This window comes from Saccopteryx leptura, chromosome 2 (genome assembly GCF_036850995.1).
Source record: "Saccopteryx leptura isolate mSacLep1 chromosome 2, mSacLep1_pri_phased_curated, whole genome shotgun sequence".
Lineage (NCBI taxonomy): Eukaryota > Metazoa > Chordata > Mammalia > Chiroptera > Emballonuridae > Saccopteryx > Saccopteryx leptura.
The window spans coordinates 101,532,817-101,549,404 of NC_089504.1; the positions used below are offsets into that span (position 1 = coordinate 101,532,817).

The 16,588-nt window shown below is 46.9% G+C and overlaps 1 protein-coding gene across 2 annotated transcripts in view; it reads left to right on the forward strand.

The window, feature by feature from the left end:
- The window catches only part of SHC3 (SHC adaptor protein 3), a 138,658-nt gene that overhangs the window by 88,752 nt on the left and 33,318 nt on the right, over positions 1-16,588 (forward strand). For both annotated transcript variants that reach the window (XM_066368451.1, XM_066368452.1), the window contains exons 3-6: positions 2,336-2,399; positions 4,715-4,834; positions 8,982-9,035; positions 15,960-16,011. In XM_066368451.1, coding sequence (XP_066224548.1) covers positions 2,336-2,399; positions 4,715-4,834; positions 8,982-9,035; positions 15,960-16,011 — 290 coding nt within the window. The remainder of the gene's footprint in view (positions 1-2,335; positions 2,400-4,714; positions 4,835-8,981; positions 9,036-15,959; positions 16,012-16,588) is intronic.

Below are 16,588 nucleotides of genomic sequence, written 5' to 3' on the forward strand. Positions count from 1 at the left end.
TCCCAGGCATATCAGTAGCGAGCCTGCTGCTGAGCTCGGTGGTGGCCTGACTAGATTAGACCTTTGACAGTGTCTAACCTACATCAGAGGTTGCACATTTAACAATTTCTTTCTGAAAAAATGTCATCTAAGACTGATTTTCCTCCTCTTATTTTCCATGTCTGTGGATGGAAAAAGAAATCTGATGCATATTAGGGGTATTTAAGGAATGAGTGATGGGAGAGTTTCTACCACCAAATGTTTTTCTAGTGTGCCGGGACCATCAGAGAATTAGCTGCTATGCTTAGCTCAATATGTCACTGAATATACCATGTACAGTGCAGATACCTCAAACCTAAAAAAATAAGCAGATAAAATTTTGATACTGGGGTTTATAAAATTGTTTAAGAAGAGACAACTTGACCTTGTTCAGTAAGCAATTTACTTTTAGAAAGTACTTTGGATGGTCATTTTGATAGAACCACAGTAAGAATATCATTATGAAATAAATGATTAAACATAAATGTAAAAGTCAGTTATTTCTTTTAAATGAATGTTTTGTGAGTCATGGTGATTCATAGTCTACAGTTTTCCTGGCATTTGAACTTTTAAAATAGTATTTCTTTCTCTGCTCTGGACAATGAATTAAATGGCAAGTGTGAAGCTTATCTTTATGGTCTCTTACCTAATTTGACAAGGTCATTCTTCTTTCAAAAGCAATGTATTATGATGGCATTTCCTTTTTCTAGATGACAGAAAATAATTTCAAGGGGTGTTTAGCTGAGAAAGCTTGTGGAATGTTTCTGAGGACCTATTATCTTCTCCCTCATTCAGTGTGCTCCTGAACCCCGGTCTATCTTTTTCTGTGTCCTCTTACAATTTTGTCCTTCCCCATGTGGGAGTTTAGAGGTTCTCCTAGCCCCTTTTGGGGCTCCTGATGTTGGAACCACCTTTGGTAGAGCTCCCGTTACTTATCACAGAGGCTGAGCCACATGGTTGAGCTTTGCTTGCCCTTCAGTGATTGCCCCAGCCACGTCCTCCTCACCTTGGGCCCCAGCCTCCAGCGGGTGGACCATAGCAGCCTCCTCCCGGTCTGACATGTGCACTTTTCTCCTCTGCTCTGTGCTCTTCTGTCCTGTGCAGACCTGGGAGTCAGACCCTCTGCAGCCTGTCCTTCTGCCAGGCCCATCAATACGTAGGACATGCATTGCCTCCTTTGGGACAGTGCCTGGCACATAGTAGCTGCTCAGTAAATGCCTGCTCCATGGAGCTGACCTGCACAGAACCTCATTTCTGGCTCATTTGTAGACCTCTGGAGTTCCTCTTCTTCACAACCCTTTTGATTTTATGATATTTAGCTAACTACAGAAGCTGGTGTTAAATAAAAACCTTTGAGGACAAACATTTTTCTGAAATAAAGGGTTTTCTGAGCTAGATTCTAGCCATAGAAAGGACCAGGTCCTAGAGCATGCAGTCTAAACCACCTGCAGCAGGGTGGACCAGAAAGACGAGCTGTCTGCCGTCCTGGGGCTCACGGGGCTCTTCTATACTGTGCGTGTGGACAGAAAGCTGTGCTTTATTTGGACAGAATTTCTATGGCTATAGATACAGGGAGGGGGGAGGTAAAGGGAGGCAGTTTGGGGAGAGGCGCAGAGTCCCGAACTAGTTGTGGGCAGCACTCAGAAAGGTCATCCATAAGCAGGATGCAGTGGAGTCCAGTGGTCAGCTGTTCTCTCTAGATAAGAGCTACAGTAGTCACCAAAGCTGATCCAAAGTTTTTTTAGCTCACACTCAGGAATGAGAGCCGTCTTTTGTTGGGTCTGGCTAGATGCTGTTAACTGATTAACCTCTTACCTCTTTCCTCCACCCTGCAACCTGCTGCCATTAAATTTAGGACACCTCAAGATTTTTCCCTGGTCATTGGGAACAACCCTCAGAGAGCTACATTTCTTTTCATTCCATTTGGACTTGCTTGAGCAATAGCGGCACCGGGTTGGGAGTCAGTCTTTGCCGTTACCACAACAGCACCCCGAGTAGCACATGCAGGGTCCTGAGTCTCTAACAGTAACTCTTAACCACTTATTGAATTAAAACTAAAGCAGCATGTGGCGTGGACACACACAGAGAGCACATTAGTGTGCAGCCACCACCAGGATGCACCAGGCTGGGGTTCCAGGTGGCCTGTCTGGGCTTCGCTTAGAGGAGAAATTGGTGTCACCTAAGCTGGCAGGTTGATATTTTCTGCTGGAATGCACAGGCAGTTATGCTCCCCCTGGGGACATGCACCTGCAGGGCCCCTGGAGCATGTGATCCTGATTGACATGATAAAATGGGTCTCTCTTCCTGTCTTCTTAAGGGAAGCCATCAGCCGTGTTTGTGAAGCCGTCCCTGGCACCAAGGGAGCCTTCCGGAAGAGAAAGGTACTGTCCTCTCGACTCTGTGTTTAATTGCGTCTCCTCCTCCACATCTTCACTCTGTCACCACTCGGTGTCTTTAAATCTGCAGTCATTTAGTTCTCTTCCCATGGCCTAGTTTTTGTCTCCCTCCCTCCCTCTCTCTCTCCCTCCTTCCTTCTTTCCTCCTTTCCTCTCCCCCCCTTTTTTTTTGCCCAGGGAGACCAAACGGTATCCCTTAGTTTAAAGGGGGTAAATTGCAGTGGCTCTTGTCACTTTTAAAAACAGAAAGAGCTTACCATCCCTCTCTCTGCCACATGGCTGATGAGGACAGTCAGCTGTGGCTGCTAACTCACCTTGGCCCCTCACTGTGACCTGCATGTAAAGACAATCATGACAACAGGCTCATCAGACAGGACCAGTCATGCTCCCAAGCTATTAGAAGCATCGATCCACTTCATTAGAACGACTCTCTGTGAAAGATATCCTCACTGGTGTGCTGGTAAAACTTTAATGACTGTCTTTTAGGGGTGGGGGCTCTGAAGCGCTAAATGTGTGGGGTTTGCCAGTTTCTGAGCTGTAAATTCTCGCACCAGGCTCTAACATGACATCCCTAAAATGGAGTTAAGAAAGATGTCCCAGGTAACACAGGGACAATGGACACAAACAACCTGAACTGCATAGGTAATAATTGATGCAGCAAAAATTAGGAAATGTTGAGTTTTGAGTATTTATTGTTCTTTAAATCAAGTTATTTTATTTTAAGTTTGCATACATTGATTTTTAATAGTGGCTGTTTTTAATGGCCAGCTCATAAAATTTTTAAACATTTGATAGATGTCCCTCATTAGCTAGCATAAGCAGTTCTAGAACACTGTTGGGTATCCCCATTTTACAGAGATAAAAACTGAGGTACAGAGAGGAGAACCCACAATGCAAGTAGGTGGTAGAGGCAAGTTCCAGCCCACAGCCCTTGGTTCCAGTGGTTGTGTGTTCGATTCTTGTACTTGACCTTTTCATCTTGAGGTGTTTGAACCAGAAGGAAACCCCCCCCCCCAAAAAAAAAACTAGATTAAGAGAAAGCTCAGAAAAACTCTTAAGTGTCTAGTAAATACACACCATGAGGACTTTTCTGCGCCTGGACTGACTGTGAATAGTATCCCCCGAGTCTCTCTGAATCTGTCCTTGGGGCCGAGGTTTGGGGCAGGCTGTGTGATCGCCTCTGCTGTTCCCGGGCTGTGAGCAGTTCCTGCCTTCGTAGCCTGAGGACATTCGTGACCCAAAGGGCCGCTGAGTTTCAGTCAGAGAGCTGTGGATGCAGGCTCAGATGTGCCAGCTTGTGCCCAGGTCCTCCCACATGGGACACGGGGAACCAAGCGTACCTCCAGAATCTTGGATACAGGAATGAAGAGGGACCCTCCACTTTCAGAGCCAGTGGTGCCTGGCCAGCAAGTGTTGGGGTGCCCGCCTGGTTCTCTGGGTGCAGGTGGTGGGAATGAGGTCGACTGCGAGGCTCCACCCCTGATATACTTTCCACGGCCCAGGCAGTTCTACCTCTGAACAGCTCTGGCAAGAGAGTCACCAGCCATGCCTGCCTGGCTAAGAGTTAGTGTTGACTGGCATATCCGAGGGGGTGTGTTCTAATCTTAAGAGGAAGGTTGGGGGTTAGCAATGGACAGAGACGAGTATTGGCAGTGGCCTCGCAGGGACCCAGGGAGAAGCTGCCTGGCTGGAGAATGCAGCCTCTCAGTCCCTGTGCCCAGATCATTTCCGACGGGCTGATGGAACCGAGTCTGTCTGTTGGGTGCTGGCTTCAGACCTGCTGTGTTCTGATTGGACCACTCAGGTGAGCTCTGACCCTAGGATGTGCCGGTCGAAGCACTTGTGTTCCGTTCCTTCAGCCGTGAGTCTTCTCATGGCTCAGATGGAACTACTCAGAAGCCTCTGAACTGGACCGATTGAGTCTGGCCCTGACTAGTCTGACTCTCAGTGGGATGCTGCTGGCTTTGGAGCCCGCAAAGCTGCAGGCCCTGGCCTGTGACCCTTCCCCTAGGCTGTGACGTCACTCCAAGAGACACAGTCCAATGAGAGCTGCCCACCACACGGATGCTCCTGCCTTGCCCTCATCGCGGGGTGTGCCCACGGGATGTCTCATAACTCCCACATTATACATTCTAGGACTTTTGGGCCAGTGTCAGGACCCCCCGCCCAGCTTATTTGAAGCGGCATTTTCTTGATGTGCCTGGTGAGGGTAGGAAGATGGAGGCTTGGGGGTGCAGCAGACAGGAACAACACAGAGTCCAGTGACCTAAATGTGAAAATAATGCTGCTTGATTTTACAGCCTCCAAGCAAAATGCTGTCCAGCATCTTAGGCAAGAGCAACCTCCAGTTTGCAGGGATGAACATCTCTTTGACCATTTCCACCGCCAGCCTGAACCTGCGGACGCCGGACTCAAAACAGGTCTGTGGGCACTCAGGCACCCCCCTCCCACGCCCTGCTCAGAACCTCCTGCACAATGGGTGTTTCACGGGATGCTCACTTTCAGCTTTACCAAGTCTGTGTGGAGCATGTTTGTGTAAAACGTTTACGAGTCTGTAAACTTTGAGTACTCTGAAGGGTCACCATAAGGTGTTGTTGGAATGGACTCTCTTTACTTCTTTCCTAAATTACCGTTTTGGTTTTTTTTTTTGAGGATAATACGTGAAGTCATTGATTTACTCATTGTGTCCAAAAGAGGTGTTTGTGCAAAATTCTCCTCTTAATGTCTTCGCCCCTAGGTTGTTTTCTCTGAAACCATATTCCATTGGTTCTACAGCCCATGTTTTATTACCTTTGAAATGAATGTCATGTTGTGGTTTAATTGACAGTATTTTTTTTTCCTAGTGGGTCATTGTTTTGGAGCTTCTTACATTTGATAGTGTTGTAGGGCTTGTGCGACACGGCGTGTCCGTGGCTCCCCAGTGTGGAAGGAGTTGTGCGACACGGCGTGTCCATGGCTCCCCAGTGTGGAAGGAGTTGTGTGACACGGCGTGTCTGTGGCTTCCCAGTGTGGAAGGAGTTGTGTGACACGGCGTGTCCGTGGCTTCCCAGTGTGGAAGGAGTTGTGTGACACGGCGTGTCCGTGGCTTCCCAGTGTGGAAGGAGTTGTGTGACACGGCGTGTCCGTGGCTTCCCAGTGTGGAAGGAGTTGTGTGACACGGCGTGTCCGTGGCTTCCCAGTGTGGAAGGAGTTGTGTGACACGGCGTGTCCATGGCTTCCCAGTGTGGAAGAAGTTGTGTGACATGGCGTGTCCGTGGCTTCCCAATGTGGAAGGAATTGTGTGACATGGCGTGTCCGTGGCTTTCCAGTGTGGAAGGAGTTTGTTGCTGACAGAGGCCGCTCAGCCATGATGCCTGTTCTGTTCAGGGCGGCTGGATTTCTCTGCAGTGTCCATCTTTTAGGCTTCTCTGGTCGTTAGCTCCTTCAGCTAGATATTTGGTTAACTGATATCACTGTGCTACCTGTGTACGGTCGTTCCCTGGAAGACTCTACTCTCAAGGTGGTCTTCATTTGATCTAACTGAGTTTGCCCAGGGAAGAAATACCTCTTCACCAGGGATGTTTATCAAAAAACAAAAAACAAAAACAGATAACAATTAGAGACAATTGTTTAACATTGTGGCCCCAATGCGTGTGGGAGTAGCTGACCTGGATGCCAACAGGTGCAAATGCTCGTAACTAGGAGTGCCTTCACCCGCTCTTCTCAGCCTGGGCCTCCATTGCTGGTAGGGTAAGCTGGCATCAGAGGCATCCACGCTGTGAAAGATGGGCAATCCACAGACCCATGGATGGCACACTTCCTGACCCTGACAGTGTGTCACCAGGGATGTACGGGCCACCTTTATGTGACTATACATATTCTTACTAATTAATTAATTAATTATAATTAATTTTTTTTAACTGAGGGAGAGAAAATAGAAAGACAGATTCCTGCATGCGCCCTGACTGGGATCTACCTGACAACCCCTATCTTGGACCAATGCTTGAGTACTAAGCTATTTTTAGTGTCTGAGGCTGATGTGCTCAGACCAACTGAACCATAGTCAGTGAAAGGGAGGAGAAGAAAGGGAAGGGAAGCAGATGGTCACTCTTCCTGTATGCCCTGACTGGGGATCGAACCTGGGAAGTCTGCATGCCAGGCTGATGCTCTATCCACAGAGCCAACTGGCCAGGGCCCATATTCTTATTTATTAGTTTTCAAATTCCCCAGGTAAATGAGCAGTATTTCTAGTTCCATTTATTTCTCCACTCCCATTCCCACTCGAGATGTTGAAATGGATTCTAGATCCAGAATAGAAAGAAGAGGTCGTGTCTGGTCTTTGTTTTGACATCCTGAATGCCACTTCTCAGCTTGTTCCTTTTTCCTCACTCGAGAGATAGATGGGCCCTCATCTATTTTCGTTGGCACATCTAAGGGGTGGGATAACCTGTCATTTAAAGGGTGGATTAAGCGACCTCAACAGGCTCAGCCTCTCTGTGGTGCTGCCACAAGGCAGAGCACTGTGGTGGCTGACAGAGTTTGGTCCCCCTGCTCTGCACTCATATGCCCACATCCAATCTTATTCTTTGTGCCTCTTGACCCTTTTGTTTCTAGGAATCCTCAAAGCTTGGTCCTCAGTTCTGTGGGATCTTACCTCCTAGTTTCCCCTTGACCTAATTCACCACCTCAAAATAAAAGGAAGCAAACTCAGAAAGAGGAGAAAGGACGAGGCCACCATGGTTGGCTCTCTCCATCCTGATGTAGGGGCTGGTGGGTGTGTCCTATCCAGTTCTTATTGTCCTGCCCTTTGGTGGGGGTGGATGGGAGTGAGCCCTGGGAGATGCCAGATTGGCTATCATGAACTCAGTCTGAGGAAGGTTTGATGGAAACTGAAGCTCATGTCCCTCTAGCTCTCCCGTGTGGCCAAGTTTAGGGCCTGGCTGCAGCAAACTGAGAAGAAGCCAAGTGGAGAGTTCCTTCCCAACACAGACGGACAGCAGGCAGGCAGCACCCTCCCCTCTGCAGGGCCCTCATGGGGAAGGAAACGATGGAACTCCTTGAGAGCAAAACACGGCTTTCAGTTACTTAGCTCTCCTCCTCAGTTCTCTCAGCCCAAGGGATAGCGTACAGTTACACGGTGATGGTTACGCATTGTGCCGACCAAATATGACTTCCATTTTCTCCTAAATCTTAGTGTACACTTTGATTTCCAAACCCCAGTTTAGAGTAGGTTTGTGAACCAAAGTTAAATAAGCAAAACTCCATTGTAGACGTCATCATTTATTATCGTTTGCGGACCTCTGTGTCCTTACTGCTCCCCAGGAGACACCATAGACAAGAGGCAGGGGTTCAGAGAGTGGCATAGGGCACCCTTTAATTTCACCCATCTGGGCATGGGCACAGGCTACAGAGCGGACTCTGTTTTTATTCACTTACAATTGACCTTTGAACAATGCCAGGGTCACGGGTGCCAACCCCTGTTCTCTCAAAAACCTGTGAATAAGTTTCGGCTGTCCCCTCAAATGAACTCCTATCTGCTCAGGTTTTTCTAGACCCTGAGTAGTTTTGCGTGTCCCCCAAAACTGAAGGAAGCATTTAAAAGTATCATCTTACAGTTCATTTAAGTTTTGCTTTGGGTTTTGCAGGAGTAAGGTTGGAAAAATCCCTTGGATGGTAAAATTGGGCTCTGTAAACTCTGCCTGCCCACCAGCGAGGGCTGGAGGGGGCTGAGCAGAATAAACCTGGTTATGTCCAGAAGGAGACAAGAGCACTGTCCCCACCCCCAGAAATTTACTTCAAAGTCGTCACACTGTCTTTAAAATAGATAAAAGTAGCGGTGGAAGACTTATGCAGCTTTTTAAATTTAGGGCAGCTCCTAATTTACGCAGCATCTGCTAAATTCCACTGTACCCAGCAGTTCATGACGCTGATGGAAATTTCCCACTTAAAAATGAACTTGGAATGTCCTCGCCAGTTTTCAAACTGATAAATTACAACAGTGCCTGAGATGGCACCGATTTTGATCTCAGACGCTGGGTTTCCAATTTCTGCACACAGGATGCAGATGAACTGAAGTGGGGGACGGCCACACTTCCCTCCACTTGAGCTTTGGGGTTTCTATTGAAGACCCCATATGTCTTTGGAAACAGACACTACGCAGCTGAAATGTCTTTGTGTGTGGGTGAGACGTCTTCCCTCTCAAAGAGGCACAGTCCTTAAGACCCTCTATGCTGGGACACATCTGTGCTCATTGCTAGCTGCAGTATTCTGAGCAAACCCTTGGCCCTCTGGGCCTCAGGCTCCCCACCTGTGAAATGGGATTGCAGCAGCTTCTATATCACAGAGGCTATAGAGGAGCTAAAATGAGCTAATTCTGACAAAGCTGCTAGATGACCAGCTGACCTGCTGCAAAATTCATTAAAGTTATCCACTGTCATTACTTCTAGAGTTGTTGTTTTCATTGGGTATCAATTTCACCAATTTTAGAGAAAACTCGTTGCTTTGTATTGCCTGTCAATAAACATTTGTTCTTCCAAGACACGGGAGGGTACTAATGGCATATCTCCTTTCTTGTTTTGGGCCTGGCAGATTATAGCGAATCACCACATGCAGTCCATCTCTTTTGCTTCCGGCGGGGACCCGGTAAGTGCTCTTGGCGTGGTTTTTTCTTTATCTTGTTGAGAATTGCTGAGAAGGAGGTGCCTCTTAGGATGTTATCCTGAAAGTTTACTGTGATGCTAACTATTTCCCCTCCTGGTTTCCTAAGCCTCGTTAGCCAGGAGCTGCCAACAATCTCTGTTGAAACCTTGGCTTTCTCAAGAGGTAACGGAAGCTCCCTGGCATCTCAAGCTGCCAGGTGTTCCATCTCCCGACTCTGCCTGCCCTGCTCTGCTCCTGTTTCTCTATTGGACCTCTGCCGGGGTCCTCCCTCTGCCGGGGTCCTCCCTCTGCTGGGGTCCTCCCTCTGCCGGGGTCCTCCCTCTGCTGGGGTCCTCCATGTTTGTATCTGAAGTTCACTCATAGGCTGTGGATTTCCTTAGTCAGGTTCATTCAGAAATATTTGAAACGGGCATTTTTCTCTTCAAATTTAATACTGTAGTAATTCCTTTTTTTAAGTGAGAGGAGGGGAGATAGACAGACTCCTGCATGCACCCTGACCAGGATCCACCTGGCACCTCCCATCTGGGGCAAATGCTCAAATCAGCCGACCTATCCTCAGTGCCCTGGACCTACGCTCCAACCAATGGAGCCAGTGGCTGCAGGAAGGGAAGAGAGAGAGAAGCGAGAAGGGGAGAGGAGAGAAGCAGATGGTCGCTGACTGGGGATCAAACCTGGGACGTCAGCACATTGTCCTGACACTCTTTCCACTGAGCCAATGGACCAGGGCCAACATGGTAGTATTTTTATGGTTTATTTAGCCATCAAGGAAGGCGTTGCGGAGACAAAGCAAGATTGACACAACAGAATAAGAATGTCCTGTGTTTGCATCGCTAATTCAATGAAGACAGGCAAGAATGAAGGGATTGGCTCCCCGGTGTGTCAGGCTCCGTGTCAGGAGTCAGTATTCACCACCGTGTTAGCAGAAGCAGGACTCAGGGCCACACCCACACACTCACTGCTGTTCGCATTGGGCAGTCAGCCCTTTGAAGAAACGCAGCAGGACATCAATCCAGAAGGAAGGAGGTGAGAGGAAACCAGGGAGAAAACCGAGGAGAAAACCACTTTCCAGTGGTGAAGTGGAGACAGGGCTCCCCCTACAATGTGGTCATGCTACTTTTCACTGGGCTGGACTAAGTTCCCACCGGTCCAGGGAAACAGCTAAAAATTAGGACAACAGTGACTTTTTCATGGAGCTAAATTCACTCAATTAAAAAAAAAATTGTTCTATGTCCTGGGAAGATGTCTTTTTGCTGTTAAAAATTAATTTTTATATAATAAAAGAATGGTGGCTTATAGTAGTATTTTTGTTATAATTATTAGTCTGTGTTATTTTGCCAAATTACCAGTAGGCAATACTCATATTTTAAATAAAAGTTTGCTGGTCCAAGGTTGCTTGAGTAATTGGAGGATATATGACTCTTTATCCCAGGGGTCGGGAATCTTTTGGGCTGAGAGAGCCATGAACGCCACATATTTTAAAATGTAATTCCATGAGAGCCATACAATGACCCGTGTACGTTAGGCATTATCCAATAAAAATTTGGTGTTGTCCCGGAGGACAGCTGAGATTGGCTCCAGCCACCCGCAACCATGAACATGAGCGGTAGGAAATGAATGGATTGTAATACATGAGAATGTTTTATATTTTAAACGTTATTTTTTTTTTATTAAAGATCTGTCTGCGAGCCAGATGCAGCCATCAAAAGAGCTACATCTGGCTCGCGAGCCATAGGTTCTCGACCCCTGATTTATCTCAATGCAGGGACCTAGTCTATCCTAGCCCAGGAAGGACATTTTCCCCATGTTCATGTTTATCTTACAGACCTTCCCTCCTGAGCTCCTTCTACCTGGGTTGTGTGATTGTAAAAGTACTGTTGGCACACCGAAAGCCTAATCAGGGGAGCAGTTTTCACTGCTGGCTCCAGTCTCTACATTTCCAAAGGGCGGTGCGGTCATGGCACGGAGTGTCTCAGCTCCAGGGGGGCCAGTCCCACCCCCAGCTGCCACAGCCCCCAGGAGGGCATCACCCCAGCACCACGCCTGCCTGAGAGCTCACTGCAAAAAAAGGCCTGGGTGACGGCCCCTCGCAGACACCTCACAGACCCCTCTCAGACCCTTCTCAGACCCGTGAGCCAAGCGCACTATCAAGGGAAGGAGTTTGTTCACCCTGCAGATAGGTTTTTTTTGCCTTAAACCTCTGCTTAATTGTCAAGGAATGACCAGACCACCATTTAACCATCTTATTTGGCCCTTTTTCATACTTACGGTCTTGTTTTCAAGTCATTTATGATGATTCTTCCTTCCCTTTACTTTTGTGTGTGTGTGTGTGTGTGTGTGTGTGTGTGTGTGTGAGAGAGAGAGAGAGAGAGAGACAGACAGACAGACAGGAATAGACAGAGGTAGACAGACAGTTAGGGAGAGAGATGAAGAGCATCAACTCAGAGAGGTTGCACCTTAGTTGTTCATTGATTACTTCTCATATGTGCCTTGACTGGGGGACTCCAGCTGAGGCAGTGACCCCTTGAAGTCAGTGGACTTGGGCTTCAAGCCATTGACCTTTGGGCTCAAGCCAGTAACACATGGGGTCACGTCTATGATCCCGCACTCAAGCTAGTGACCTCGGGATTTCAAACCTGGGTCCTCAGCATCCCAGGTTGGTGCTCTATCCACTGCACCACCGCTTGATCAGGCCCTTCCTTTACTTTCTTTCTAACCCTTTAATTTCTTATGTTTCATTGTAAAATGAAAGACCTCACTGAGTTGTATATTTAGAAAGTGGAAGTCTTCCACAATCAAACCCATCATAGGTGCATTCTTGAGGATGATATCTAGACGTTAAGGTACACCTGCACACACATCTGCACTTATGCCTTTACTTGCATTTGTATCTGTCTGGCTCTAATTAACCTGCAGCGGCTGTCTACTTGTTTTCCCAATGTGACACTTGGAACTGTGTTTTCTTAAATTTGGAAAGTGATCCAGTTTGAAAACTGGGTCAGCAAAAGGCAGAAACATTGCACACTTGCGTTGACAGCTCCCTTCAGGAACTTGTCTCAAGCCTCATCTTCATAACGATGTCATCAGTGGAGATGCAGAGAGCTAGCAAATGGGAAGCCAGGTACATTGTCTTGTGTTAGAATTATTTTGATTCTCCAGGGTACACACAGGTCTGTGAACTATCTCTAGTTTTTCCTATCATCCTCCCTTTAAGAAAGGGAAACTTTCAGGGACCCTTAAAATAACTCACAACCTTTTATATTCTTTCTAATGTCTTCTGATACAGAAAAATGTCACCATAGGAAGCCCGGTTACTTTCCACTTCCACTGTAACCAACTGAGTGCATGTCACGTTGTCCATGAATTCCCACCCCCGCGTGGTTTGTAATTATTACAGTTAGTGGATGTTCTAAATTAAAACCAATGATTCCAGGTTCTAGTCATTGTTCTGCTGCCAAGTGTGTATCCACTAATTGCTCCATGCCTCAGTTTACCATGTAAGAAAATGATAGTTTGAAACATCAAGTAAGATAGATTGGAAAGCGCTATTAATCCCTTCAACAATAACAACAAAAAAAGGGTGCATATCAGTTACAATCCACTCTTAAACGACCCCCAGAAGAATGCTGGAATAATGGTCAGGCCCCAAAAGTCTTGGAAAATAAAAACAGAAGTGGGTAAATACAGAATGAGTAGTCAGTATAGCCCCATTTTTGGAACCTTGTGTGCCTACTATGCGATGTCAAGAACATTGTTTTGAACAGCTATACACTCCCTCATTGTGCCAAAAAATAAAAATAAATAATATTGGCATCTGAAAGGCTACGTCCTGGCTTGGCCATTGACCATCGAAGTGACAGGCACACATCATGTCTCCAGAGCAGAGTTTCTCAGATTGGAATAAGAATTTGAAAGGGATTTTTTTTCTGTATGATGCTACTGTCAAATGAAATTAATTTTGTCATCCAAATATGTACAAAAATAAAGTATAGATTCCTGTTACACACTTTATTGACCTGGAAACCCCAATTGAACTTGAAAGTTTGCTAATAAATACAGTAAAGCCAAAAACATTCAAAGCACCATAAACTTACTCTGATGGAGAAAGGCTTGCTGCTCTCGGTGAGATGCTAAAATTGGCCACCAAGGTGCATTCAGGATCTTCTGAGGTCAGTATCTCTCACAGGCGCCCAATGACTCAGTTCTCCACTAATCTCTCCTATTCAAGCAAACGCTTCGTTGTACATCACTGTATGTAATGTGACATTAATTTGCTTCAGGTGGGCAAAGACATCTAGACCTTTCTGGCTAGATGACATTTCTTTTCTAATTTTTTAATGCTTGCTTTGGCAGCACATATATAAATTTTTTAAAAACCTGGTACTCATAATGTTGGAAACCCAACCAGAAATCTTGACACTGAAACTGCTTGCAGAACATGATGACACAGTGGTCATTCAGATGATCTCGAATGTTCTTGTATTAACTGTTAATATTATCATGGAAAAGAAAACACAAAATTAAAAGAAAATTCTTGTGACATCTCAAATGCAGAGGAATGCACCAACCCAACCCTGGGTCCCATGGATCTCAATTTGAGAAATACTAGAGCTTCCTAAGGAAACTTCTGACATGAACATCTCCTGAATCCAGGAAGAGGGTTTCTGATGACAAGCTACAAGGCTTATTTTTGCCAATAGTTTTAGAGTCTTACCAGTTATTCCTTGATGGAAATGACTGGAAGCCACGTGGACTGGTGTGACCATCTCCTACTCCCTTTCCCAGGTCAGTCTGTGAATACACCAGTGGACAGTGAACTGAGTGGGAAGAGGAAACAGCTTAGCTGGGCTGCATGCTGGAGAATGTCTGTAGCATAGCAGCCCATTCCAGGCAGACACGCTGGGGGAGCTGCCTCCCTACTTGGTCTGACTATGTCATCGTGAGCTCCAGGGGCAGTGATGTGGGGAAGGTGCTTCCCCACCCACCACCCTGCAGCAGGTGCTTAGTAACCATTGCAAGCCCACCCACATACACTTTCCCTTCTTCTCTCTTATTGGAGGGTTTTCTGCGAACGTGGTGGAGAGAGAAAGGGCAGGCACCTCTGACCATATGACCAGACAATGATGAGAACTTACGATGGAGAATCCTTCACTGCTGAAGACCAGGGAGCTAATCAGCTAATCGATGACCTTGTAGCCTTTCAAAATAGTAACACCTGGGGAACATTTGCTACAACGGATAGACCTTCACCATTGCCCACCACTACCTGAGACTTTTTTGAATGTTGAAAATGTTAACTTGGCAGAGAAGTTTCTTCTGCATTTGCCAATGCAGAGAATTATTGGTTCTCAGATGGGCCCTCAGCCCACTTCTGAGGCTGTCGTCTCCTCTCTGCCCTGTAGATTAGATGGGGAAGAAGCAAGGAGGATCATCCTTCAGGTAAGGATGAGATGTCTAAACTGAGTTCATATTTTTGAGACACCCTAAAAGAATTAAAATCACTCACTGCTTATGTCCAAGGAGAAAAGAAACCATCATATCTCATCCACGCATGAGAACGCGTTTGCAATGGACCTCTGCACATCCGAGTTTCTTCTGGACCAGCAATTCTCAGAGCGTGGCTGCCTGGCCAACAGCAGCAGCAGCACCGGGAAACTTGTCCAGGGTGCACATTTTGTGGTCTCACCTCAGGACCCACCAAACAGAGACCCTGCAGTGGGACTTAGCAATCTGTGTTTGAAGCCCAGCAGGGGACAGAGCTGACAGGAGTGGGTCTCAGCCTCTATGCATACTGGAATCACCTGGGGAGCCTTGAAACATCCCAGGTCCCTGGGCTTCTATCCAATCCAATTATACCAGATTACCTGGGAGGTGAGACTCGGTGTTTTCATAGCTCCCCAGTGACCCCACATGCAGAGAATAGGAGCCCTTCATATCCTGCTGCTCAAAATCTGGGCCATGTGCCCATGTTCATTGCAGCATTGTTCACAGTGGCCAAGACATGAAAACAACCAAAAAGCCCTTCAATAGAGGATTGGATAAAGAAGATGTGGTACATATATACTATGGAATACTACTACTCAGCCATAAGAAATGATGACATAGGATCATTAATGACAACATGGATGAAACTTGATAACATTGTACTGAGTGAAATAAGTAAATCAGAAAAAACTAAGAACTGTATGATTTCATACATAGGTGGGACACAAAATTGAGACTCATGGACATGGACAAGAGTGTGGTGGTTACCAGAGGGAGGGGAAGGGAGGAGAAGGAAGGGGTGGGGGGAGGGGAGCGGCATAAATAAAACCAAATAAAAGGTGACAGAGGACAATTTGACTTTGGGTGATGGGTATGCAACATAATCAAATGTCAAAATGATCTGGAGATGTTTTCTCTGAATCTATGTACTCTAATTGATCAATGTCACCCTGTTAAAATTAATTGTCTAAATAAAATTTAAAAACAAACAAAACAAAAACAAAAAAAAATGTGGGCCACGTGGAGCTCCAGCCTGGCCCCTTCCCCACCCAGTCTGGACCTGCATGTCACCGGGAGCCTGGTGATTTCCGCCATGGGACATGTGGGCCATGTGGAGCTCAAGCCTGGCCCCTTCCCCACCCAGTCCGGACCTGCATGTCACCAGGAGCCTGGTGATTCCTGCCATGGTACATGTGGGCCACATGGAGCTCCAGCCTGACCCCTTCCCCACCCAGTCTGGACCTGCATGTCACCGGGAGCCTGGTGATTCCCGCCATGGGACAGTTTGAGAATGTTGTCTTGTGGGATTGTTATCTGGGTGTAGCATTTCATTCCTGAGATGGTTTACACACTGTGTGTCTCTTCCTTATGATTGGTGATGTGGACATCTCTTTTATTTTCTTCTTCTTTCTTTTTTCTTGACAGGACACAACAGACTACGTTGCATATGTGGCCAAGGACCCTGTTAATCGTCGAGGTAAGCAGTGCTTGACCTTGTCATCTGTCACTTGAATACAGTGACATCAGATATTAGCACAGACATGCCTCTTTGCTCAGCTGCTTGCACCGACAGGAGCCTGTGCCATGTCACACTGTTCACGACCATTGAGGGTCATGACCATTGAGAAGCATGGCCGCTCACCTGGCTGAGACCGTGAGCTCCACATGCACGTCTCTTTCCCACTGGCCGCTTCTGGGCACCTGCCCTTCTCAGTGCACTCCCACTCATACTCTGAAAGTGGCCCCGCTCCTGACGGGCTCCAGCTCCTGTGTGTCCACTGCCACCTGAGCCTCCCCGAGAAGCCTCGCACTACCTGACCCAGCCCTGAAGGCTAGCGTGGAAGCTTAGATGCTGACCCTGATGCCCCTCAAAGCTATACAGACTGAGTGGGGGGTCTGAGGCATTCAAGTATTTTCCATCCTCATGGACCCTATACTCCTATTCTCTCCCTGCACATCACACTCCATTTTAAATCACCTACAAAACCAAAGTCCCACTCATGGGATGCTAACTAACTTGGGTGGGCGGGCTGACTAAAAGTGTGCTGCCCTTG